The sequence below is a fragment of the Aptenodytes patagonicus genome, chromosome 2 (assembly GCF_965638725.1).
Source record: "Aptenodytes patagonicus chromosome 2, bAptPat1.pri.cur, whole genome shotgun sequence".
Lineage (NCBI taxonomy): Eukaryota > Metazoa > Chordata > Aves > Sphenisciformes > Spheniscidae > Aptenodytes > Aptenodytes patagonicus.
In genome coordinates this window covers 39,193,610-39,217,521 of record NC_134950.1, presented here as the reverse complement: position 1 = coordinate 39,217,521, position 23,912 = coordinate 39,193,610, and the positions used below count along the sequence as shown (strand labels likewise).

The window sequence follows — 23,912 nt, the reverse complement described above, 5'->3', positions numbered from 1 at the left end:
CCGCTGGCTCGGCCCCCGGCCCGGCCGGCCCCCTAGAGCCGCGGCGATGGCGGCCGGGCGGGAGCGGGTCGCCCGCCTCCTGCGGCAGCTGCAGCGGGCTGCGTGAGTGCGGGCGGGCCGGGGCGCCTGAGGGGAGCCGCCGCCTCAGCGGGGGGCCCGCGGCCTCGCCCCCTGCGGCCGTCCCGGAGCCCGGCGGGGCCGCCCGTGGGGCCGCTGGTTTTATCGGCAGGTGCCGGCAGCGGGGCGGGGGGGCCCTAGCGCTGACCTCCCGCCTCACGCGGGCACCCCACGGCCGACTGAGGGCCAGCTCCCGGGACCCACCCGTGTTCTTCCGTAGGTGGGACCCCACCTGCCGGCCTGCCGCTCCCCTGGGCCCCGGGGGTGGGCCAGGCCTCCTCCACCCCCAGGCTCCGCTGGCAGGCCTCTTTGGGGTAGGGCGCGATGAAGGGGTACATACAGGAGACTTTTAGGCAAGAACAGATCCGTTTTTCTGCTTTAGTTTTTCCTTTTAACCATGCCTCTTTTTTTTTTTTTTACCTTTTAACTAGATGTCGGTGCCCAAGTCATTGCCACACTTATTCCCAAGGTAAGACTTAAATTGTGTCTCCAGAATAATTCTGTAGGAGACCATGGCCCTGTAGAGCCTTACGTATCGGTGTAACCTGGACAGAGGGTGCAGGTAACGGGTAGGAAAGAGAACAGTTTAAAGGGTAAGGTAAGCAGTCTGTTATTTTGCAACTGTACAATGATAGTGGTTATTGTTGGAGAGATTCACTGTTTCCATGTAAGCCACAACTAATGCATCCTGTCCCTCCCCTTACCATGAGACAAGTTGATAAGAAATTTGCTCTGGCTGCTACTACCGCTGTCATCACCTGAGCCATCTCAACTTTAGATGTGCTTTTGAGGGGAAAAACACGCGTCTGTTACATTAGAAAAGAAACGGGAAGCAATATGGATGAAAAGGAGTTATTCACAAAGGTCTGCTTTGGCTTGGGGAATGTAATCTCCGTAGGCTTTTTATACAGTCAGTCCCGAGAACACAGCTCGCTTAGGCCAGGGTTGTGGAGTAAGAGGAGAGCTACGCCGAGTGAGCAAGTCACTCTGGGAGGAATTTCTGTTTGTATTGACTGTAGGGAGGCTATGGGAATAGCTATCTGTGTGCTGGTCAATCTCCAGATCCAATAAAAATTAGTATTTTGGATCATAATTTCAGCAATATGTAATTCTCAGTGGTTTGGTTTCACGTGTTTTACTTAAGACACTTTTTAAAGAATTACCATTACCATTTTACATATGGAAAAGCTATATATATGTTCAGATATTTGTTTTGCCCGAGACCATTATACAGCAAGACAATAACGCAGCTGAGAAATAGAATCTCATTCTTCTGCTTGTCTGCTTGATGACCTGCTCAGTCAATTCAAACTAAGCCCTTGCTAAATAGAAGTTTTAGTTAGGAACCCCCTCTGTAAGTTTTAGGCAGCAATTGAGTCTATAATGTAGCAAGACGGTGTCAGTTCAGTAAGTGTCTAAATAGTGGGAATTGATTTAACAGTGACTGTAGCAGGAAAAAAATGTTCATTGTGTTTCTTGGCAGTGTTCCAGGAAATAGTGCAATTTTTGAACTCAGTAAAATTCTTCCTGAAAGTTAAGTATGGCTCAAGAATATAACAGCAGGGCATCTATTACACTATCGGAAAGCAAGAGCGTAAATGGCTTGGACGTGTTCTTAGCCTGTCAAATTAATGACTGAGAGTACAGCAGACTCAAACTCCAGGAGGGGTCAAACACATACAGCCTGGCAAGAGATGGCAATGAAAGAGCTGATAGCAGCTGGCCTGGGCTTGAATAGAAAGTGCATAAAGGATTTTAATATATCTATCTGTTACTGTTGTGGGTCAGTGCTTCAGTGCACCCCAGAGTGTCTGTAAGACTCATTATCATGGCTTCACTCATTGGATCTGAATCCAAATCGCGTATTTTCAATTAGCAGACAGAAGGCATGACTTCAGCAGGAAGAACAGAATGCCTCATCTGATCTTTTCTTGGAGAAGAATGAGCTGTTTCAGTTGATGCAGTTTGCTTCACTTTGTGGCAAAATCAGGATATGCAAGAAATGGAGAGTTTTGTGGAAATCCATGCAAGAATGACATGGCAGAGAGAGACTGAAATACTATCCTTATAAATATCTTCTCTCTTCTACTAAATAAAGTTGATAGTGACACACCAATTCTTACTAAAATTCTGTTTATTAGCAATGCATGCAGTTTCTTAATTTTCAAGCACGCAATTCAGTTTCACCTGCAAGTTCAGGACTAGGCAGAAGTAAAAAGAAGTGTAAACACCTGCCAGTATTACTCTCACACGTACAAAAGATGTTCTCTATCCGGGTACGTATGGAGGATGTCTCATGGATTTGTCTTAAAAGTTGTTCTGAAGGTTGTCATGTAGCCCCTACACGTTCCTAACACCTCTCAACCTGTATGTAGCAGCCTGTATGCTCTGCAGATACTCAGTTCTATGTACTTATTGTGTACTGTTGTGGTCTTTGCAGACTGCGAACAAATTCTCATGCAGACTTCCTGTTAACTTACTCAGTTTTTATAGGAAAGAATTAATTCTTGAAGGAAGGAAAAAACACCCTTGCTTTGCTGAATTGTATGAATCAAATTAAGTAATTGGATCATTTAATCTCTCAAACAACAAGGGACGAAATGGGTAACTGTTACCCAGACAAGCCAAGATGACCTGTGCAAATGTATTAGTGATTTTTAAAAGCAAAAGAATCTGTCAGCTTTAGTATTGAGATACAGATTGAAGTCACTTTTTGTTCCCTAATTTTACTGTTTCATTTCCATTCCAGTCCCTCAACGGCCTACCCTGGGAAATACAGACTATGCATTTGAGGTAGATTTAATAATAAAATATATTTGATTTAAAAGTAGTATTTTGTATACTTCCAAATATGGCATTTAACAAACATTTACGTTAGTAAATATTTATATTTTACTTTGACTGCTTGGTACTAGGTGCCATTTCTCCATTTTTCCAGAAAAAATATGTTCTTTTTTTTTTGTAGATGGCCATTTCAAACATCCGATATGGAGAAGGAGTTACTAAAGAGATTGGCATGGTAAGCTTCCGTAGTATAAGTCCATCACTGGTGAAAAGTTATTTTTTAAAGGGCTGGTGGTGCTATCAATCCATTTTATAAGGGAAAGCTTATATATGGTGTGTCTGAATCTCCACTGCTTTGCAGTACGTGTAGTCACATATACCAGTGTAAAAATGTCAGAAGATACTGTTGGGTAAAGAACAGAAGCATGTTACATCAATGTTGCTGTGGTGTGAGTACATGAAATGCAGCTTAGTGGATAATCGGATTGTTGATGATTTGCCAGGATTATGCAACAATATTTTTCTCTGACAGGGAATTTAATTCAAAAAGTTTTGAATCCTGGTGACTCACCAGGATTTTCTCAAGATCACTTTCGTCTCTTCTAGTGCTCATTAAAACGAATCAGAGACTTTCCATTAAATTAGGTGGGTATTCGTTCAGCTCTGAGTTTGCACTGTGAAAGTGTAGAATTTTTCTTTCAGCACTGTGAGATGATTCACCCGAGTATATTGTTCCAGGTTGCCTTTATCATTGGGATTTTTCATCTATCATTTTTTCCTCTCTTCTTGGCATTTATGGCATTAACAGTTCTTTTTATTTGCAAATTTGTAAAGTAAATTAATAGTCAGATAGTAAATGAAGTTAGATCGTCTGTCTTTAAACAGCATTAGGATTATTTAGAACTGCATGTATTTTATAGCTATTGTGACAATTTAGCAAAGGTTAGGATGTAGTAGTATTTTTCTTCTTTTTGCCACCTTATTTTGATTTTTCATCAATAAATTAATATTCAATATTAAATTTTCAAGATTGTAATGCTGTACTTTGGTAGGCAGTTAGGGGAGACCTAACCTGTGGAAAAGCCTTTTTATGTCACAGGAATTGTGGGGGGAAAAAATATTTTACATTTTACTGTAGTCTTAAGTGGTTCACGTGGTTTTCACTTGTTCAACATCTTTATCATTAGTTTTCTTCTACCATAAGACTTCAGCTATATAAGTTTGGCAGCTTTATACTTTATGCTGTTTTCTGCATCCTACATGTATGTGGTTAATCCTCTTTTTCTTTAGCTGATACTGTTTCAAAACTTTTACAATAACCAACTATTTTTAGGTTGGGGTTTTTCTTATTATTAAATGGTTCAGTTGATGTCAATTAGTATTTAAATAGTTCAGTATATGATTTTATACCAGTTGTTTGGTTTTTAATTTCATTGTTATTATAGGACCTGCAGAATCTTGGTGCTAGAAGAGTTTGTTTGATGACAGATAAAAACCTCTCCCAACTCCCTCCTGTAAATGCAGTATTGAATTCCTTGGCAAAATATGGTATAAACTTTCAGATGTATGATAATGTCCGGGTGGAGCCAACAGACCAAAGGTACTAATTCTGACAGTGCGCTTCTCAAAGTAGTGCCTAGGCTCTTTCAGCATGCCACACAGCTGTTTAAACACCTCCTTGTGACCTGTACACTGGTCTTAATAGTTAGTTTCTCTATGTGCTGCTTTTCTCCTGACTAATTGGAAAGCTTTTCTTGTTTTCCAAGTTTCCTGGACGCCATTAAATTTGCTAAAAAGGCAGAGTTTGATGCCTATGTTGCTGTTGGAGGTGGGTCTGTAATAGATACCTGTAAAGCTGCCAACCTGTATGCGTCCAGCCCTACATCGGACTTCTTGGATTACGTCAATGCTCCTATTGGGAAAGGAAAGCCTGTCACTGTGCCCCTCAAGCCACTCATTGCAGGTAAAGCAGCAGGGGGGGTATGTGGAGAGTGAGGGCTAGGAGAAGGGGAGTCATTCTACACTCTGTATGATATTTGTTGAAATCAGTTTACCATGACTGTTTCACCTTCCTGTGGGCTTTCTTCTCCTCTAGTTGTATTCAGCAGCAACTTTGCTGTTTACTTCAGTGGAAGTAAAATCACAGTTTTTGTCATTAGTTTGTCTTGTTTAGCTGAGTTTGACTCCTTTTGCTGAGAAAAGAGATCAAAGTGGCAGTTTCTCTTTGACCTATTGGCTTCGGATCAGGGATACCTCTGAGATTTCCTGGATCCTGTATTTTTGGTGGCGTAACTATTGTGGATTTATTTATTTATTTTGCAATATTATGTATTACTTATTATTTGTTGTTATCCCCATTCTTCCTTTTAAGTTCCTACGACAGCTGGAACTGGAAGTGAAACCACTGGTGTTGCCATTTTTGACTTCAAACAACTAAAAGTAAAAACCGGTGAGATTTTTTTTTTTTTTGGTCTGCTATTCAAGACAATTGCTTTTCCAAAGTCTTTGTTATTTCCCTGCCTTGAAAGAAAGGGATACTGCATGTCATTTCAGTATCATTTTGTTTGATTCAACTGCTACAGGCAAATTTGAAGAGCTTAAAGATTTCCTCCTTGAATTAAATTTATAGCATATTAACATAATGAAATACCTATGTAATACAGTGGATTAGAGTTTGAAGGCAAAACAGGAAACTAAAATCTTTCAAGTTCTTAAATGGCAGAAAATGTTAATTGCAAAGGAAATTTCTACTTACATTGAGGGTCAACCAACTGTTTCTTATTTCCTCTGTATTTTGCTTTCTGCTTTTAAGACTTCTGTTTCTTTGTTGTGTAATTGCAAGCAAATGTTCCTTTTCCTGACTTTTGAAACCTCAGTCCTGAGATGCTGTGCAAGTTAGGGGCACTGTCTTCCTTTGGCCTTTTCATCCCTGGCAAATAAAGATCAAGGCTAAAATGTCATCTTAAGCTTCGTAGCTGTTTTGAGGTTTTAGTTCTAAACGTGTGGATTTTATATGCCGCACAGTCTACAGTACTTGGGACCCAAATGGGTGTGGTGAGGAGCTCTGACTATAGCTCAGAGTTTTGTAGTCTATATGTAGTCAATCAGTCTGTTCATGTGTGTCTGTCTGTATGTCTCTCTCAAAGCTACATCTGTCCCCCCTTAACCAAAATATGAAGGTTATTACAGACACTGAAGACAGCAATTAGCAGTAGCAATTGATTGTAGACACAAACCAGTCTTGCCCTCTAATTGTTCACAGAAGAGACAAATCTAAGAATAATGTTGCAGATGCCATTCAGCACAGACATTTTGAAAGTGTAGGCTGCTCAGGGAGGGTTACAAATGGAGAGAGAACACTGTCTGGTATAATTCACTTCAGGCAACAGTCTCAAATCATGTAACTCTCTTACAGGGACTTCATCACCAGGAAGACTTAGATTCGTAGATACTTCTTACTCTCCCTTCTCTCTCTTTGCTTTTATCTTCATAGTTTCAAATCATTTCCCCTCATTATTGTCATGTTTTGAATCTTAAGCTTGTCATGTCCTATTTTGTTGCAAAAAAATCTTTAACTCATTTTCCTTACTTACATATTGCAGGTATTGCTTCAAGAGCCATTAAGCCAACATTAGGTATCATCGATCCTTTACACACACTGTCTATGCCTGAGCGAATAGTGGCCAACAGTGGCTTTGATGTGCTTTGGTGAGTTTTCTGTGTAGGCTGCTGCTTGAATTTATTACAATTTTGTATTTTTACTATGATGATTGTAGAAAAAATATATTTTAGGAGCAGAAAAGGATGATCTTTTTTCTCCCTTTCCTGTTCTTGTTAAGGTGGTCTCCGTTACACTTTCCTCTTACTTAATTTCACTACCTCCCTCAGAATGTATGGAAACAAAGCACTCATTTGCATAAATTTTAATGTTTTTGCAGTGCACTGGAGAAACCATTTGCTTCCAGGATGGTTGTTGTCACAGAAGAGAGTCCGGGTGTCCCTTTTTAAGAGATCAAGTAGATGATTAATCACAATTGCGACAGCGTTTAGCATGTCTCTCAGACATGGCAGGGCATAGAGAACAAGGATTTTCTAATAAAAGCCACAATGTTTCAACAAAAATTTGTGAAGGCCTGTGGGATGCTGACAGGTGTTAGCCCAATTACGACCATCCTCAGAACCTCTTTTAATGTACATTTCACTTGGCACAAAATTTTCTTCATCTTAAACCTACATGCACAAAATGCATGGAAGTTTCTATTCAGAGAGCCAGACCTTACTTTGCTTCTGGGAGCTGTGTATATTAAAGTAATAGATGTAAATGAAACTGTGTGATTTCTCAAGCTTGGTGAAGTGTCCTGAACTATAATGAGTGTAATGGAATTGAGGCATTTGTTCATAAATGAAAATGGATTGTCTGTAGTTTTGTACATCTAAATGTAGCAATTTAGGCAGTGCCCCTTCTTTATGTAGTTGGATTCACTAGTATCTGGGAGATGAGACTGTCGGCAGTTCCACTTAGCTTAAATATCATACTCCTAATTTTTCAAAGGTCAATACTTCTAAAAGCGATAGGACGAGAGGAAATGGCCTCAAGTTGCACCAGGGGAGGTTTAGATTGGATGTAAGGAAAAATTTCTTTACTGAAAGAGTGGTGAAACATTGGAACAGGCTGCCCAGGGAAGTGGTTGAGTCACCATCCCTGGAAGTATTTAAAAGACGTGTAGATGAGGCGCTTAGGGACATGGTTTAGTGGGCATGGTGGTGTTGGGTTGACAGTTGGACTCGATGATCTTAGAGGTCTTTTCCAACCTTAATGATTCTATGATTCTATGAAAAGAAAGGTAGCTTACAATGCTTCCAGTGCTAAAGCCTCTTACGGTTCCTGTCCTACAGAAAGGAAATGCAACCATTGCAGATGCACAGTGCTCTTCAGTGAAAAGCATTACACCCCAAGATGCCAGTTCATCCAACCTAACTTTAAGCATGGTGTGAGCTGTTAGATTGTGGCTGTGTTTGGGTTGCCTTCTGTATGTCTATTGGAGGGCGACGCACTCTGGAGATGCCTGCCCAGCATTCTCCCAGTTGTCTATGAGATTGTATTTCTGTTTTTGGCAACTGTTAAACAGAAGTAAATAAGAAGAACCTGCATTCAAAGGGCAGCAGGGCAGTAAAGTGGAGCTCTCCCACTTAAATAATTCATTTTTCAATCTTTCTTTTAGCCATGCTCTAGAATCATACACTGCTCTTCCTTACAACATGCGCAGTCCCTGCCCTTCAAATCCAATCAACCGACCAGCTTACCAAGGCAGCAACCCCATCAGTGATGTCTGGGCTCTTCATGCTTTGCGCATCGTGGCTAAGTATTTGAAAAGGTAATACAGCCACCCCCTTCGCAGTATGTTCAGTCTTCAGTGCCCAAAAAGGGATGCTTAGAAGAACTTGAATTTTAGGGTAAAAATAAGGCAAACTACTACATTAAACCTTCATTTTTCTGCCCTGGATTTCTCTTAAATAAAGCAAAAAGCTTTTCAAATAAAATTGAAAGTAAAATTAGGGTTACTAGGTTGTCTTGAGGAGATAGCTTTTTAATGCCTCTGTGAATCTATTTTGTAAGTCCTCAGTTAAAGGTATTTCAAGCTGCTCAGTTAATATGGGAGCAGCATTCACATATTTTTTTCAAGAATCCTCTTTCTATGGCAGTATAAAGGGAATATGTAGCAAACTGAACAAAATACTGCTGGTGTAATTTCTGTGACCTTCAGTGTAAATTAAGATACTTGTAGATCCATCAAGAAGGTAACCACATGTACTTACAAATGTGCAAAATTATGCATTTACTGAAAACTAGTTCATATTGAGAAGACTTTCAATTTAGATTAAGTTTTGACTTAACTGCGAGTTGGTTAAACAATAACAATAAAGTTTTAGCCTGTATACAGCTGTTGTATACCATGTGCACTTCTATTAAAGATCAGTGTGGGGGTTTTTTGTAAAAGACTTTTTATAGTACCTAGCTAGTCAAAGTAGTTGTTTATTGTTCCTGTGGAATCTATTCATGAGACTTTTTCTCCATGTTTTCAAACTACACAAGCAGTCTGATGCGTAGGAAGGCAAGGAACCTTGTCCTCTTCCTGCACAGATGGTGGGGTCCAGACCACCACCTAATGAGATGGTGAGAAAGCTTGAGTGATCTTGGAGCTGTATATAGGATTGCCAAAGCTCCTAAGTAGAATTGTTTAAACCACCACTGAGGTGAATATGGCTAAATTCACTCTCTTTACTCAGTTTTTAGAAAAGTGCCCTTCACTGAACCAGTTTTGATCTACCTTACTGATCCAGAAGCAGGATTGTTCTCTGACTGAAGTGTGAATTGATCCTATTTCCACCATTTTTATCTCAGCTTATCTTAGAGGTTTTTGTATATCTGTCCATAAAGAAGCCCTCTCTCCCTTCTCCATCCTGAATTACCAATCCGTTTGTGAATTCACTGGTACCATTGTCTCCATGGTGCACAGAGCCATCAGAAACCCTGAAGACCGTGAAGCAAGAGCCAACATGCACCTAGCAAGTGCTTTTGCTGGTATTGGCTTTGGCAATGCTGGTGTTCATCTCTGGTGAGTACAGAAAAATGTTAACCCCATCCGAAGTCAGCTTCTAGCTAGTGTTTGTTTCAGATTGTCAAAGACATCACTGCCTTTGTTGCTGAATGTGTAATAAGACATTGTAGCCTGGCCTGTGATGCAGGGGGAGCCGTGTGTTGTGAGAAATTGATGGGCTCTTGGCATTTATGTGTATGAGGACTGTGTGTTCTGGCTTGTGATACTCAAATTCAATCATGTGAAAATGACAAAACATGGCCTTCTTTACCTTCCTTGATAGTAAAAACCAGAGTTAGAAAAAAAAAATATCAATGGCATTTAAAATGTTGAATTTCATGCCAGCTGTTCTGCAGTGAGACAGCAACGAGGTAGTCTCGTGCCATTCCTGACCTGATGCAATTGTCTGTACGTTTGTCTGTGGGGGAGGCATTCAGCAGGCTGAAATGAGCTGTAATTAATATTGCAAAGCAATGTAGTTTCATATGGGTGAAAATCTCAGAGAAGCAAAGCCTAAGCCTGAATTGTGTGGAGAAGTTATTAGCAGTCATTCTCTTCAGAGACCTTCCTTTCATTCCTTTTGTTTGAGCAAATCCACTCTTTAATTATACTTTAAAATTAATGTTTATTTTTCTCAGGCAATGTGATCAGGTAGGGATGCAGATTATGCTATTTTTGGCATACCTGTATTACTTTAGTAACTGAACATCTTTCAGTCCAGTCAGTGGAGTAATATAACTTCACACTCACAAAGTAAGGAGGTACTGGTTTTTATAGCTAGGTCCCTAAGGTGCAGCAGGGTGAGGGTTGTCCATACCTAATATCCATACCATATCTGTACCTAAATACCTTTTGAGTACCTGTACCTAAGAGACTTGCATACAGAAGACTGACCACACAAGGGACTGAACACAAATTTTCCAAATACCAGGAGAGCTGCCCTAACCACTTTCTCTCTACTCTCTGTTCCAGCCATGGAATGTCTTACCCTATTTCTGGTTTGGTGAAAACTTATAAACCAAAGGATTATAATGTGGATCACTCTTTAGTGGTAAAACTTGGTTTATCTTTGTTTTCGTATTATACATTTCAATTCTCTGTTATCTCACATTAATGAGCATTAAAGCACATTGAAGTTGAAAGTACATGTCTTGTTGATGTGATTTTATTCTTTTTTCTTTTTTCTTTTTTTTTTTTTTCCCCCCAGCCACATGGCCTTTCTGTGGTGCTGACATCCCCAGCAGTGTTTACTTTCACAGCACAGATACATCCTGAGCGGCACTTGGAAGCTGCAGAGATACTAGGTAGGAATCTCCTCTATGGATATAACTTACTCATACAAATGGAATTCTTTCTAAAATGTCTTTTTGGGAGGGAAAAAAATGCATGCAAGCAATTGTAGTTGGTTGTTGCAGGGTTTTAAGTTTAAAAAACAAGATTCTGCAGTCTGAGTTACACATAATGCAAACTTAGGTAGAATAATGCTAAATTTTTATATTGGATGATGTAGTTAGAGAAGCAAGCTGGAGAGGTCTGCTTCTTGGCTAGAAAATGGGACAGCTGAAATTAACTGTAGATCTGTTACGAATCAGGAGAGAGTAGCTGTGATTTGCATCTTTCTTGTTGCTTTATGGAGAGTACTTACTTTAGAGTAGGTACCATAAAACAAACCAGTACTCAGGTGCGTCTGTTAGCTAAAAGGAAGCATTTTGCCTAAAAAATTTCCTGCTGTGGCAATGAATTAGGACAGAGTGATGTTCTGAATCACTCCTGCTCTTTTTCCATGGCACGCAACTGTGGGTTTCGGTCTTTCTAATATAGGGCTAAGCTTGTTTGTAGGTGTTAGAATTTCTCAGTGGCCGATGTCAAGGGAAAGCATGGAGTAGCTATTCTGTGGACACATCTGTCATGGCTCAGAAGTGGGTTAATGAATAAAGTGGCCTTTTCTGCTTCTTAGCAGAATAAAAGTAAATGCTGCAAGCTGACAGCTCATTTAAAGATTATCTTTTCATACAGCGCTTTGTTATCTGTGCAACCCATCACTGGAAGGTGTCCTAGAGAAGGGGTACCTCTTCATTGCACCCCCAGCATGACCATGTGTAATAAACTAGCTTTCAGTGATATAATCTTGGAGCTGTTAGCAGTCTAGCTGTGACAGGATGGCTCTGCGGTGGGCTAATGTATTTATATCTAAGGTCAGTTTTTTTCTCTGCACTAGACTGTGTTGTAGCTAAACTGCTGCTAATACCTGTGCTTGCTAATGAGCACTCACAGTCACATGGGCAGCAGTGTAGAGAGAAAGTGGTTAAGGCACTAACCTGGTATTTGGAAAATTTCTGTTCGGTCCCTTGTATGGTCAGCCTTCTGTATGCAAGTCACAGCAATCCAGTCACATGTATGACTTCCTCATATAAGTAATCTGAAAGCATTGTGGGTTTCAAGGAAGAGTGGGACTTTTATATAGACAATGAAAATATCACATTTATTTTAAAGAGGATGTAAAACAACATGGTCAGAAAAAATACGTTGGGGGAAAATTCCATTTATTTTACAAATGTTGGCTATGAGGTTTGTTCAGCCTTCCCCCGAAATACACAGTCCTGCCTATGGTCAAAACCCGAACACAAACCTAGCTGGAATCATATACTAAGGTACAAAATGTCTGTGTTCCTACAGCAATAACATACAACTCAAAGTAGACTAAGAAAATATTTCTGCATAACTGGCCAGCACAGCATATCAGAGAATTTGACTGTGGCTCCTTGATTTTAAAAGAAGTGGTGAAAAAGCAGTTCTTTTAGGTTTTGTGGTATCAACTCCTGCCATAAATTCTGTCTCCAAAAGCTCTGTTAATTTTCTCAACAGAAATTTAAACTATGTTATTGTCTGCCTTGCTGTGAAGGGACTCTGCTGAAAACGTCACATGGAATTGAATTTGTTAATTCCCACCTGGGGTGTTTACTTCTGATTCCAGTCCAGAGTCCAACTGACTACAGTAGCTGATTCAAATCTGTCATGTTGCCAAATGCAATGACTAAGAAAGTATTTTATGACATGGAGCAGATTACTAAATAGTTATGTTGTGTGTATGTACAGCTGTGAATTTGGGTACAGCCATTAAAAGCTTAATACCTCCCTGGGTGGATTCTTAAACAGTTGAAATAGGTGTGCGTGTGGCCAGAAGTTTTCTAAGTGCAATCAAAGACTGATGTATCCTTTAGGTTGAGAAAAAGTACTAGAACTACAGCAATATTTTAAAACTGCCCTTCACATTTACTGTCCTTTTTTTCTCTCCTCCATTTCCCTTTTACTTTACCATCTGAAGATACTGGATTTATGTCTCAGTTACTCCTCTACAGCAAAACCCAGAATAAACTCAGACTGCATGGCATAATCCCAGTAGCATAAGACTTCATAAAAGACTCTGTCATACCTGATTTATCAATTTCTCCCAGACATTCTGTACCACGGTACTGCCAGTCTTACTACCCGAATATCTGAGCTCCTCAAATGAGCTTGTTAGTCTCCTGTTCACTTAACCCCCTTTGAATGTTACACTGAACTGAGTGAGGATGACAGAAAACATTTTTCCTTTAGCTATGCTGTGCTCTTACTCATCTCGCAGTATGGCACTTGGACCTAACATAGTCCTGGTGTAACATCATTGAGGTTACACAAAGGACAAATTTAGCTCAGCTTACTTTGAAAAGAAATCATATGGAGGAACGTGTGTCATCTGGACATGTTTTTATTATTACTTTTAAGTAAGTCCTGACCGTTCATTGAAGGAGGCAAGCAAGCTATTCTGTAAGAAGTATTGGTAATCTTTCATTGTATATTGATGCTTTCATTACTGTTCAGTAGATGTTTCAAAGATACCAGTTCGTCCTCTTCAGTTCTACATTATCCTACACAAGTCAGCACATATTCAAATAGCATTAAGTTTAGGATTTACTTAACCCTTGAACACTGCCGTGCCATCTCCTGTCTTTCTCAGCCTACATGCTCTAGTCCTCTTTGAATGAGTAATTGAACAGAACAGTCAGTGTTTTCCGTGTCCTCTAGATGTCAGCAAACTCAAGGCCTTAAAAGAAAGTTAGCATTTGGCACCCTGTCCATAAAAATAAATACCACTGGCGCTCATGTGTTAGCTTCTTTCTTCCCAGCAGTTAGTCAGACCAAAAAGTGCTTCTCCCTGTAAGCACAGAGGAAAGGAAGTTAACCTCATGTGGCAGTTAGTCTTTCTGGCAGCAGTTACCTGCTTCTCCTGATCTTGTTTTATTTCACCTTTTACAAACTATTCCAACTGCAAAATGAAGACTGATTCTTCTTTTTACTTCATGTTGCTTTTAAGGCAGTGACTGTTATGTATGGATATGTATTCAGCTGATACTATGATTAAATTAAGTCCAGAACAGGCTTCCTCCTCTCTCTCCACCCTACAGTCAAGGCGTTATGTCTTATTTTAGGAGCTGACATCCGCACTGCCAGAATCAAAGATGCGGGGTTTATTTTGGCAGACACGCTCCGGAAATTCCTGTTTGATCTGAATGTTGATGATGGCTTAGCTGCAATTGGTTATTCTAAAGCAGACATCCCTGCATTAGTCAAAGGCACTCTGCCTCAGGTAAGACAGAAAGCAAAATAGTTTTTCTTGTCAAATAAAAAAAGCAGATTTTTGAAAAAACAGAAGTGTTTCTTTTCAAGCAAATGTTATTTCTAGTCCTACATGAAAAGAAATAAAGTGTAGAAAATTATGGATAGTCAACTGTATTTTGTTTCTCTGCACAGTTTAGGTTTTTCTTTTCAGTGAGATGGAGTGCATGCTGCAGTCTGTTCTTCACGTGGATTCAGAAAGAATGGCTAGGTGTTTGTTGGGGTTTTTTTTTAAATGTCACATTTTTAAAAAAGAGGATGTTTTTCATAGACCTTTGATCTTGGTAGAAGACACTGCTTTTTCGTAACTATATCTGTTAATTATGTATGCAGGATGGATTATAGATAAAGCCTTAATACCAAGTGCTATGTGGTAAGAAAGATCAAGCTCACTTTGCATTAAACTTTTCTGTATTGAGAAGTTGCACTTTTCTTCCCAGATGGCTTTTTTGTTCCATTGACCCCCATCAGAATTTGAAATAAGGTCCCCTGGGATGATATAGATTAAACTTGTAATACCCTTTATTGTTTCAGTGCTCACAAAGACACTGCAAAAAGCAACACACCACTCCAAAAGCAAAATCCAGTGTCTTCCTTGTAAAAAGAGAGTTTGATTCATACGCTATGGACTGTTCTGTCCACTTATGATTTATTTCCACCAAGCAGCAAGGGAAATAAACACTGTGGAGAAAATGAAAATTTTGTAGGCTGAAAGGTTACTCACTTTTTTCAGCAGTACCTCTTACCATGTCTAGTTCTTCTCATACATAATCTCAGAGCAACTTATAACAGAGGGTGAATGTTAATATTCCTATTTTATACCTGAGAAAATGACACAAAGGTGCAACTATTTAGGATTACACACAACAGAACAGTGGCAAAGCCAGGGAGAAAACTAAGGTCTCTGAGCGCACATCAAACAGGTTATGCATGTAAATTGTTATGGGGCATTTTGGAGGTTTGTTTTGATAAATATGTTCCTTTAAAACAATTGGGTTTGGGTCATCACAAGCACAGCATCTCATTGAAGGCATGTTTTGCATAGCTGGGGGAGGGGGAAGGTTCTTCACCAAAAGATGTTGAAGGGGTTTTTTGTTTGTTTGTTAGCTTAGCTCAAATTGACTTTTAATTCATTTACTGTCGTCTCACGGCATTGATGATTAATTGTACTGTGTAAAATGAGATGACCTAATAGTTTCTCAAACCTCATTTTTGTATATGAGATGTAGCATGATGAAAATGTATTAGTGTTCCTTAATAGTCCATTATTACCTCTGTGGGTAATACAGTCCATACAGTTTAATCTTTGGTGTATTTTTTCTTTTCATCCTGCAGTAGGTTTTCTTTGGAATACAGCACCGACCCATTCACGTCGGCAAGGCAGTGTGGTGCAGCAGTGATAGCACTAATAAGCGTGCAGGGTGTATTTCACACTGTGAAGTGCAGGCTGCAGGAAAACAAAACTAATCTACTCTAACTGCCGGGATTTGGGGTGGGAACTCTACTGGGGCGAACGTTTATACTTGAAGTTAAAACAGAATTTTATTTTCCTTTCTAAGTGAGTCTATTGAAATTGATCCTATTTACAGACAGCAGTGAGTCTAGCAAAGAAGATCCTGTCCCGAGGTCTGAGGTAGCCGGCCCTGTGATGGCGTTTGAGGGGAGATGGGGAGGACTGAAAATGAGAGACGGCGGAAGGGCTGTTCTCTAGCCTACCCACCCCCTGCAGACAATCCAGAGGCAGCTACAGTGGGGCTGAACCACTGATGAGCCAGGAGTTGCGCATTTTTGGCACTATACCAGAATGCACTGAGTCAGACTGGGTGAGCTGGGGCCTTGCTGTCTGGGCACCAGCAAATATCAGCAGGCTTGTGCAGAGGGAGCGCTGGTGCCTCTGTGTCGAGGCATACGGGAGGAGCACTCGTTTGCAGCCTTCTGTCAATATAGCTGGGAAATGCTACAGGCTGTCAGGGTGATCGTCTCCTGTCACCCCGTGTGACTTTACAGATAACATCTTGGTGCACAGGGCTGCAAAACTGTAATTTGGCCCAGAGTGCCCTAATATAAGCCTGATGAATTTACAGAGTAATTGAGCACTGAGTTGTTATATTTTGCATATTGTGAGTCTGAAAAAAATCATACTTTTGCCCTAGTGCTCTTTGAATTTTCCATTTGGTTTCAAAACTGCGTAGAAGGATCTTAGCCTTTTCTTTGGCTGGATCTGTGTGCAAGGCAGCAGTGGTCAGGGATGGGGAAAGAGGTATCATTTGATTGCTACTGCTGCAACAGCAAAGCTTCTCGTGTAGGTAAAGTTATGCACACAAAGCTGCACTTTTCAGACTCATCACAAACCATGCTAGCCATGCTGAGCGTGATTATGAACTGTGAATATCTCACAGCTGACTTCGTCACCATGCTAGACCAATATTTCACATGTTAAGTTCACAGTGCGGTGGCCTCTCTTGCTCTGTAACCACATCCAGCCTGTTCACAAATCACAGCCCTGTGGGTTGGGAGGGAAGTAGAGCAGCTGCAGCATTGCACTGCAGTGTTGTGCTGCGGCGGCAGCGTGTGCTCCGCTCGGGAGGGCATCTGAGCTGAGCCTCTCCCCGAGGCAGGGGGCTGGAGGAGCCCCTTCCCCAGCATCCCACTTGGTGCATGAGGCAAGGCCCCTAGCAAATGACATCCAGTGTCTCACATGTGAAAAAGGGGGGGGAAAATGCAGAGCTTTTACTGGGACAGCCTCTTCCACGAGGGAGATGTTGAAACAGGTTGTAGCAGAAAACTCCATCTTGCCAAAATACACCACATTCATCTAAAGATAATGCGTTCCTAGTGTAGGCCTGGCCTCTGTCTTTGCAGATGTTTGTAACTCTCCCCAATCTTTCAATAAATGTTAAAATCATTGATTGCTGAACGCATAAAAGTACTAATCATAACCAGTACAAGTACATTAATGTTACACCCTTTCAGCTGAGTGTTTCTGCAGTAACCGAATACCTACACTAATACAGCTCCTCATCCTCAGTAGCGTGGGGCTTTTCTGAATTGCCATCCCTGCCTTTGCGGTTGTTTAGTCAAACAGAGCAGTGAAGCATATACTTGAGTTTCATTTCAGTCGGTGGGACTTCAGCACCCGAAAATTCTGTTGAATCACCGTCCAAATTAAGACCAGCCACAACTATTTTGTATTCTCATTCCAAAGTGTCAGGCTATTTATTAAGCAGTTTCACTACCTTCCCTTGCTGTTGCTCTTTTTTGGAGTCTGAGTTGCAAGCACTGTTTACTCTCCCCGTTTATGGCAGTTCCTGGGCTTTGAGAGATGCTGTATTTTGAAAATCTTGGTCCCTAAAAATTGACCTCCTAGTCCAATGCTGGCAAATTAATTTTAAAATGGACTGTATTCCCAGGATACTACCCACCACTGTACTGACATCTGTGACTGACAAGACCCGTGTTTGAAGTACTTTGCAACTGAACTGCATTTTAATCTTGCTTCTGTGTATTTAATTATAGGCAATTTAAATGAATATATTCTTGCAAGTACTGTACAGTTGATGATGCTTCAACCTTAATTACTTGATTACTTATTTGCAAAACCTTGTTATATGTGAAGGACATTAGTACAAAGGCACATAGTTCAGCTACTGTTTGATTAATTTTATTGGCAACCTTCTGTAATCCAGTTTTTCTTTAACCTTGCAGGAGAGAGTGACTAAACTATCACCGCGTCCCCAAACAGAAGAAGACTTATCTGCCCTCTTTGAGGCTTCCATGAAGCTTTATTAGCTTAAACATTTTGTTCTGAAAAGCATGCTCTATTCTAACACAAAGGTAATTTCTTATAGGTATGGGGCTAAATTTGTTTAGAGAATGGAAGAACTTATGTGTCTTTGACTTCGGTTCCATTGTACACTGCCAAAAGGTCAAGTAATTCATCTTTAACTAAATAGTGCTCTGAAGTGAAGGCTTGACTGTGGTGGTTTTTCTTGCTCAGTAGTCAGTGGTGTTAACTTGCATAAAAGTTGGAGCAGACTTCACGCTTTACTGAAGGGTTTCTTGTGCTTTAGAGGTGGTCGAAGGTGGAAAAATGTTTTAAGGGGTATTCCAAAATATTTTACAAATTATGTTTTTTATTAAAATTGTCTGTGATTTTGTTTTAAAAAGTCATGCTATTTAAGAAATAATTGGGGGCATTTTTAAATAAGGAAGGGGAGTTACCTTGCGGAAAATGTCAGCTTGCTGTATTCCATTCCACTTTATCGTCTTTCTACCATCTTGCTTCGCTAAGAAGGCTATTGCACTGGGGTACTTTCTGTGGTTTGGTGAAGAAAAAACCTACACACTTCATACATGTTTGGAAAAGGCTTCCTGAAAGTTTGCTTTGGGTTAAAATTTTGACATGTATCATCAGATATTTATCTTTCCTTTTAAAATCTATATAAAGCGTTCATAGGAGGAGCAAAACCAGAGCAAAGCATGGTGACACGTTCAACAGGAACCACGTCACAGCAGGACATCATCCACCATGGTCATTTTTTCTTTGTGGAGGCAGCAGCTCCCTTTTCCTGCTGCATTCTGTGGAAAGAAGCTATCAACTGTATCTTGCTTCTCTGTGAAGCAATTGCTTCTGCTGAGCTCCTGCAGGTGCTGTCACTCAGAGTGCAGCCACCAGCTTAAGGAAGTGGCGGGGTGCTGTGGTTCAATATTAAAACGTGGTGGTGTAGCATATGGCTGCACAGTGCCCCGCTGGGAGCTCTGGTTAAACGTGGGAATGAGCGTGCACGTTCAGAGCAGTTAACCAGCTGGTTGACTGTCAACTGAGAAAGGGAAGTGGGAAAGGGAGAAATGAAACTAAAATTTTAATACTATTTTTCTTTTTTTAAAAAGTGCACGTGGTTGTGTGTACAGTTCATTTAAATCAGATTCTGCTTCACGTTGGACCCTTTCAGCACCTGACTCATGCAGCTACCACAGCACAAGACAAATGCAAGAAGAACCCCATAACTTCTGGTGTGCTTATTTCTTTCTGCTAGGGAGGGAGCGCTTTTCAGTCACCCAGTTGAAGTAGAAGGCTCTGTACTTACACCTTTGCATTCTTGTGTTTGTCTGATAAAGCTAGTGCTATCCTACAATCTGAGGACAGATGTGTACTGGATATTGACATTGGATCTGTTTTAATGCTCAGTTAAAATAGGTGGATGGATACTGGTTGAGGACCGGAGATTTTCTTTTTAACCACAGAATGGGTTTAGTGGCTGTAGGGGCTGCACTGGCAGCATGCCTCAGCCTGTGCTGGGACACACATTTGATTTCCATGTCCTTCTGAATCTTGTCCTCTGCTGAACTCGCCCACAAGAACATCTGTCGCGAATGCTGATGTTGTAATAGCAAGGGGCAAGGGATTCACTTTATTGTATTGTGCAAAGCTGCCATGTTTGAAAAAAAACTTTTTGTCAAACCCTTTTGTATATAATCTTTTGGCCTGTTTCATCTTTCCACTTCTGTCTTTGTCCAGGCTGTGGTAGTGGTACAGAGTCCTGAAGAGAGAATCTTTTTTCCAGGAGCCTAATTCATGGCAGCCATGCTGTGTTTGGGGAGAATATACTTTCTGGGGAACTGAACAGCATGTGGGTTTCATCACTGCAGCAGAGCACTTTGATGGGCAGAAATGTAGGGTATTTCCTTCCAGCACACTTTATTTGCCATTTATGCCAGTATGGCAGTTACTAGGAGGCTGCTTTTTCAACTGACAGAACCTCACACTTAACTTCCTATACCAGGTAACCCAGAGCTCTTCCTATTTTTTTAATTGAGCCTCACACACACACATCACACACACACCCTGATATAGCAGGTTTTATAGATTTTATATTTTATAGATGAGACAAAGGGTTTGATATAATACCTAACCCAACATAAGCAGATGGTGCTGTAAGAAGGGCCATTTCTGTTTCCCACACCCCTTTGGCAGCATCAGGGTCTTTGACTCGCTTAAACTGGTTGTGAAATCTCACTCAGAGACATGAAATGTTCTCCCACCGCCAATTATTAGTTACTAGTGGAAATTTTCTGAGGAAAAATCAAGGGAGCTCAAGCCACCCCACAGTGCTGTCTTTCAAATAGCGATGGTGTGACAGGGAGGCACACCCTGGCTCCCGGGCAGTGGTAGTTTTATTTACAACTGAAGAGTTACCGGGGTTTTTCATGTATTATCTTACTAAATTACTCTGTACTGAGACAACCTAGTTGGTCAAATATATCTGTATCTTTGAACATGCCTATTTTGTGCACATGAGCCTGGCATTTGTGTGGGGAGCTGGGGTGATATGAATTGTGAATGCCCAGCGGTGATTGGGCACGTGTGTGAAATCTGGGCAGCTTCTTCTTGTGGCTCCTGTTACTGCTCTGTTACTCAAGCCCTCCGTGATGGATCTGTTATTGCCTCTAGATGATATTGAAATGCAAACAACAAATAATACTGTACTTGCTATAAACACAAGCTTGTTTGAAAGTGTTTGAGAGCAGTGTTTAACTCTGTCATGTTAAATTCAATCCTATAAAGTAACTATGCACCAAAACCATTCAGAGAAAGTAGGCTTTCACTAGCTTCACAGACCATAATGATTCCTCCTGCAACGTCGTTTGCCTGGTGAGCTTGGCGCTGTGCAGATAAAACCATTGTATCATGGGTGACAACCGAGAGCAATGGTGGAAATAAAAGCATCCAAACTGCTGCACGGTATTTCTGTGAACATTTAAGATGGTTTCTGCACGCCTTACTCTGCCTAATCAGTACATAGTTATAAGTATTATTACATATTTCATGACAACACTATCAATCCTTGTATTGTCATACTTGTTAGCAGTAGGGCTTGATTTGAGTCCCTCCTCTTCCTTGTGGAGTCAGAGACTTACTTTCTGCCTTAAACAGCTGTAACTATATAAAAGGATTTGTCACTCTTTATATGAAGAAGAACAAATGCCCGGTTTATCTAGACCGTGGTTTTTGAATAGGTTTCAAGTAAGCATAAATGGCAGCTATTCAGTCATGGCAGAAGAATGTTTGAGAGACTCTAGGGACTCCTAGTAGAGTAGGAGTTACCACGTTCGTGATGCTTGCTGTGGATGTTGACCTGCTACTTCTCTCCCCTAGTCCTGTATTCTCCGCATTCCGTGCAGGCAAACATGAAGCGAACCCTGGCCCATCTGGTTACTCACTCAGTCCATCTACAGTGATAAAGTTAGCTTTGGGGAGCAAGTACGAACAAGTGCACGTGTAGTGCTGGTGAAAATAGTTTAACAGCGGGTATAGTTTTACCTGGACTACAAAATGGAAAGCCCACTCCCCTCACAAGGTACTGGGAGCTTGCAGGGTTGCTGCTTGGCATCAATAGAAATGAGGGCAGCTGGTACCATAGTTTGTCCGGCCCCTCTTTTCCCTTGCCTCTTCCCATTCCAGTGCTGATTTTCCCAGCAGTTAAAGCAAAAAGAGAACGAAGTGAAAAATATGTAACCAACGTGCCTAAATCTGCAAAAACTCTCACCATCATCCTGTGTGAATAAACTTGGAAGAAATCACCCATTGGTTAGTGTGTATGCTCCTTCCTTGTTGCACTGTCTTCACTTTAAGGCAATGTGCCAAGGCTGTCATCTTCTGTCTTGTGGTTGGCTTTCCATCCCCTTGGACCTGAAAAATGGGTGAGAAAGTGATGGTTAAGTGACACAGCCTAGCTATGTCTAGGCACTTTCCATAACCCCTGAATAAATCTGCTTAAGCATCGCAGTGCTCCAGGACGTGTGCAGTATGCCTTGGGTTCAACAGCTCCAACCTAACAAAGCTGTCACTGCATTCAGCATGTCTGTGGAGAAGGGACAAGGGCCACCTGATGCAGTGCAGCAGGAGGCCTAAAGGTGTGGTCTCCATTTTTCCTCAGACCATCCCTGTGTGCTTCCTAAATAAAAAGGTACTTAATAGAAATTCAAACACCAGCTAGTGAATACAGCAAGTGATGCAACCGTTTTCCTGATCTCCCCAGGAGCTGTAGCTCACACAGCAGTACACAGACTGCTTGTCTGCTGCAGTGTCAGCCCTGGGCAGTGAGAAGAGGGTCTTCCACACCCACCCGCCCCTGCTAATCCTGCCTCGAAACCTCGTTCCATCTTTGACTCATCACCAGGTCACCTGCAAAAGAAGAGGTTGCTCTTTGAGCAAGGGTATGGCGGGACTGTCTGTGACTGAATTTGCAGGTGTCTCGGCTCTCTTTGTGCATGTGGTTTTTCCGCATTCAGTTACCTTTCTTCTTAACCTGCAGTGTGCGTGTGTGAAATCACGCAGGCACAGTTTGTTACAAAATGTTTAGTGCATATTTTTTATGTGCATGCATCATAGTGTTTGTGGTCACATATTTGTACGTGAGAATAAGCAGAAGCTTCTACTTTTGCTTTGCATTTCTCAGTGAAACTGAGACAAAGAAACCCAAAACCTGGGCTATCATTAGGAAGGCTGCAGTTCCCTTAGACGCAGCATTTCAGAATGCAGTTTTATATTTTGCCAGTTCTATGCTCCCACTAAAACACCCAAAATACCATTCATTTTCTTTTTTCCCCATTGTACTGAAACAGCTGCCACGAGTGAGTTGGTAGAAAACGTTGTGCAGCCAAATAATAACAATAAGAGGAAGAACCGTTTGACACAGCTCAATGGAATGTTAATCAGGGCCTTAAGTTAACTACTTTCCTACTAATAGGAGAGATGAAAAAAATACTTTCAGTCTTTGGTTTGTTTTGGAAATTTACATGTACCCAGTTTTCAGAGAAGTCTAAAGACAACAAATGGCAGCAGATATTTTCCTTATTTCTCTGAACATGGGAATTAAAGGGGGAAAAATGAGTGCACATCCGTGAGGTGGCACGGTTAAGTGAAAGCAGAGGAAATGTGACCCGTATCCTTTGGGGAGCCGTGTTAACTCCTGTCACACTCTAGAGCCACAGAGCTTGGTTCTGCAGCCATGTACACTGGCAGCACGTACACCACCAAGGTCAACCGAGCGGCAACAGAATGATGGCTGTGCCCACACTGTAGTCTGAGCTCCGGTAAATGTTTAATTTAATACTACTGTATCATGAAATATATATCTCATAGCACAAACGCTGGTTTATTGATGTAGGACTTTTCCTCCGTGTTCCCTGACTCGCAGTGACTTTGACCTACTTTAACAATGCACTTGTGCTTTTCCTGGGGTACACTATTTGGGTGTTTGACCATACAGCCTTAAATTAGCAACTTGACATTGAAATGCTGATTTACACCTGCAGTCAAATGGATAACACATGTTAAAGACTGATTGTCAGCAGCTCCAATACGTTATCGCTTCATTCTGTGGCATTGTCGCTTGCCTTTACAGGACGTAAGGATGCCATTGTGTGGCATTGTTGGTATGGCTACGGCACAGCTGGGGGGGGGGGGGGCTGACACTGTGTGTGGACTTTGTCATTATCTAAAAGCTGACATCACGTTCGAAAAATCACTGTGAAAGTTTGGATGTTCAAGTGTTGCTTTATATTTTAAGACAGCGTTGGAAATAAAGACGCTTTTTTGCTGGCATAAAAAACAGTTAACATTGAATAACTTGCTCTTCTGACCTTTTCACCTTAAGGAAGATTAATGGTCATTTAGATCAGAACTTCCCCCCTGATCAGGGGCCTGGAAGCTTCAGGGATTCAGACGGACAAAGAAAGTCTTTTCACCTCCAG

At 41.1% G+C, this 23,912-nt stretch overlaps 1 protein-coding gene across 1 annotated transcript; it reads left to right on the top strand.

Annotated features, from left to right (window-relative positions):
* Positions 1 to 46: 46 nt before the first annotated feature.
* On the top strand, positions 47 to 21,737 carry ADHFE1 (alcohol dehydrogenase iron containing 1). Its single transcript, XM_076329622.1, has 14 exons — positions 47 to 102; positions 549 to 586; positions 2,867 to 2,910; positions 3,083 to 3,136; positions 4,347 to 4,501; positions 4,668 to 4,864; positions 5,273 to 5,350; positions 6,504 to 6,609; positions 8,124 to 8,276; positions 9,420 to 9,518; positions 10,473 to 10,551; positions 10,708 to 10,804; positions 13,970 to 14,127; positions 17,862 to 21,737. The coding sequence occupies exons 1-14, from the start codon at positions 47 to 49 to the stop codon at positions 17,943 to 17,945; spliced, it is 1,398 nt and encodes a 465-aa protein (XP_076185737.1). The 3' UTR covers positions 17,946 to 21,737.
* Positions 21,738 to 23,912: the final 2,175 nt, after the last annotated feature.

Coding starts and splice junctions, on each gene's coding strand:
- ADHFE1 (XM_076329622.1), top strand. CDS start 47: ATGGCGGCCGGGCGGGAGCGGGTCGCCCGCCTCCTGCGGCAGCTGCAG. Junction 5,351..6,503: donor ACAACTAAAAGTAAAAACCG/GTGAGATTTTTT, acceptor TACATATTGCAG/GTATTGCTTCAAGAGCCATT. Junction 10,552..10,707: donor ATGTGGATCACTCTTTAGTG/GTAAAACTTGGT, acceptor TTTTCCCCCCAG/CCACATGGCCTTTCTGTGGT.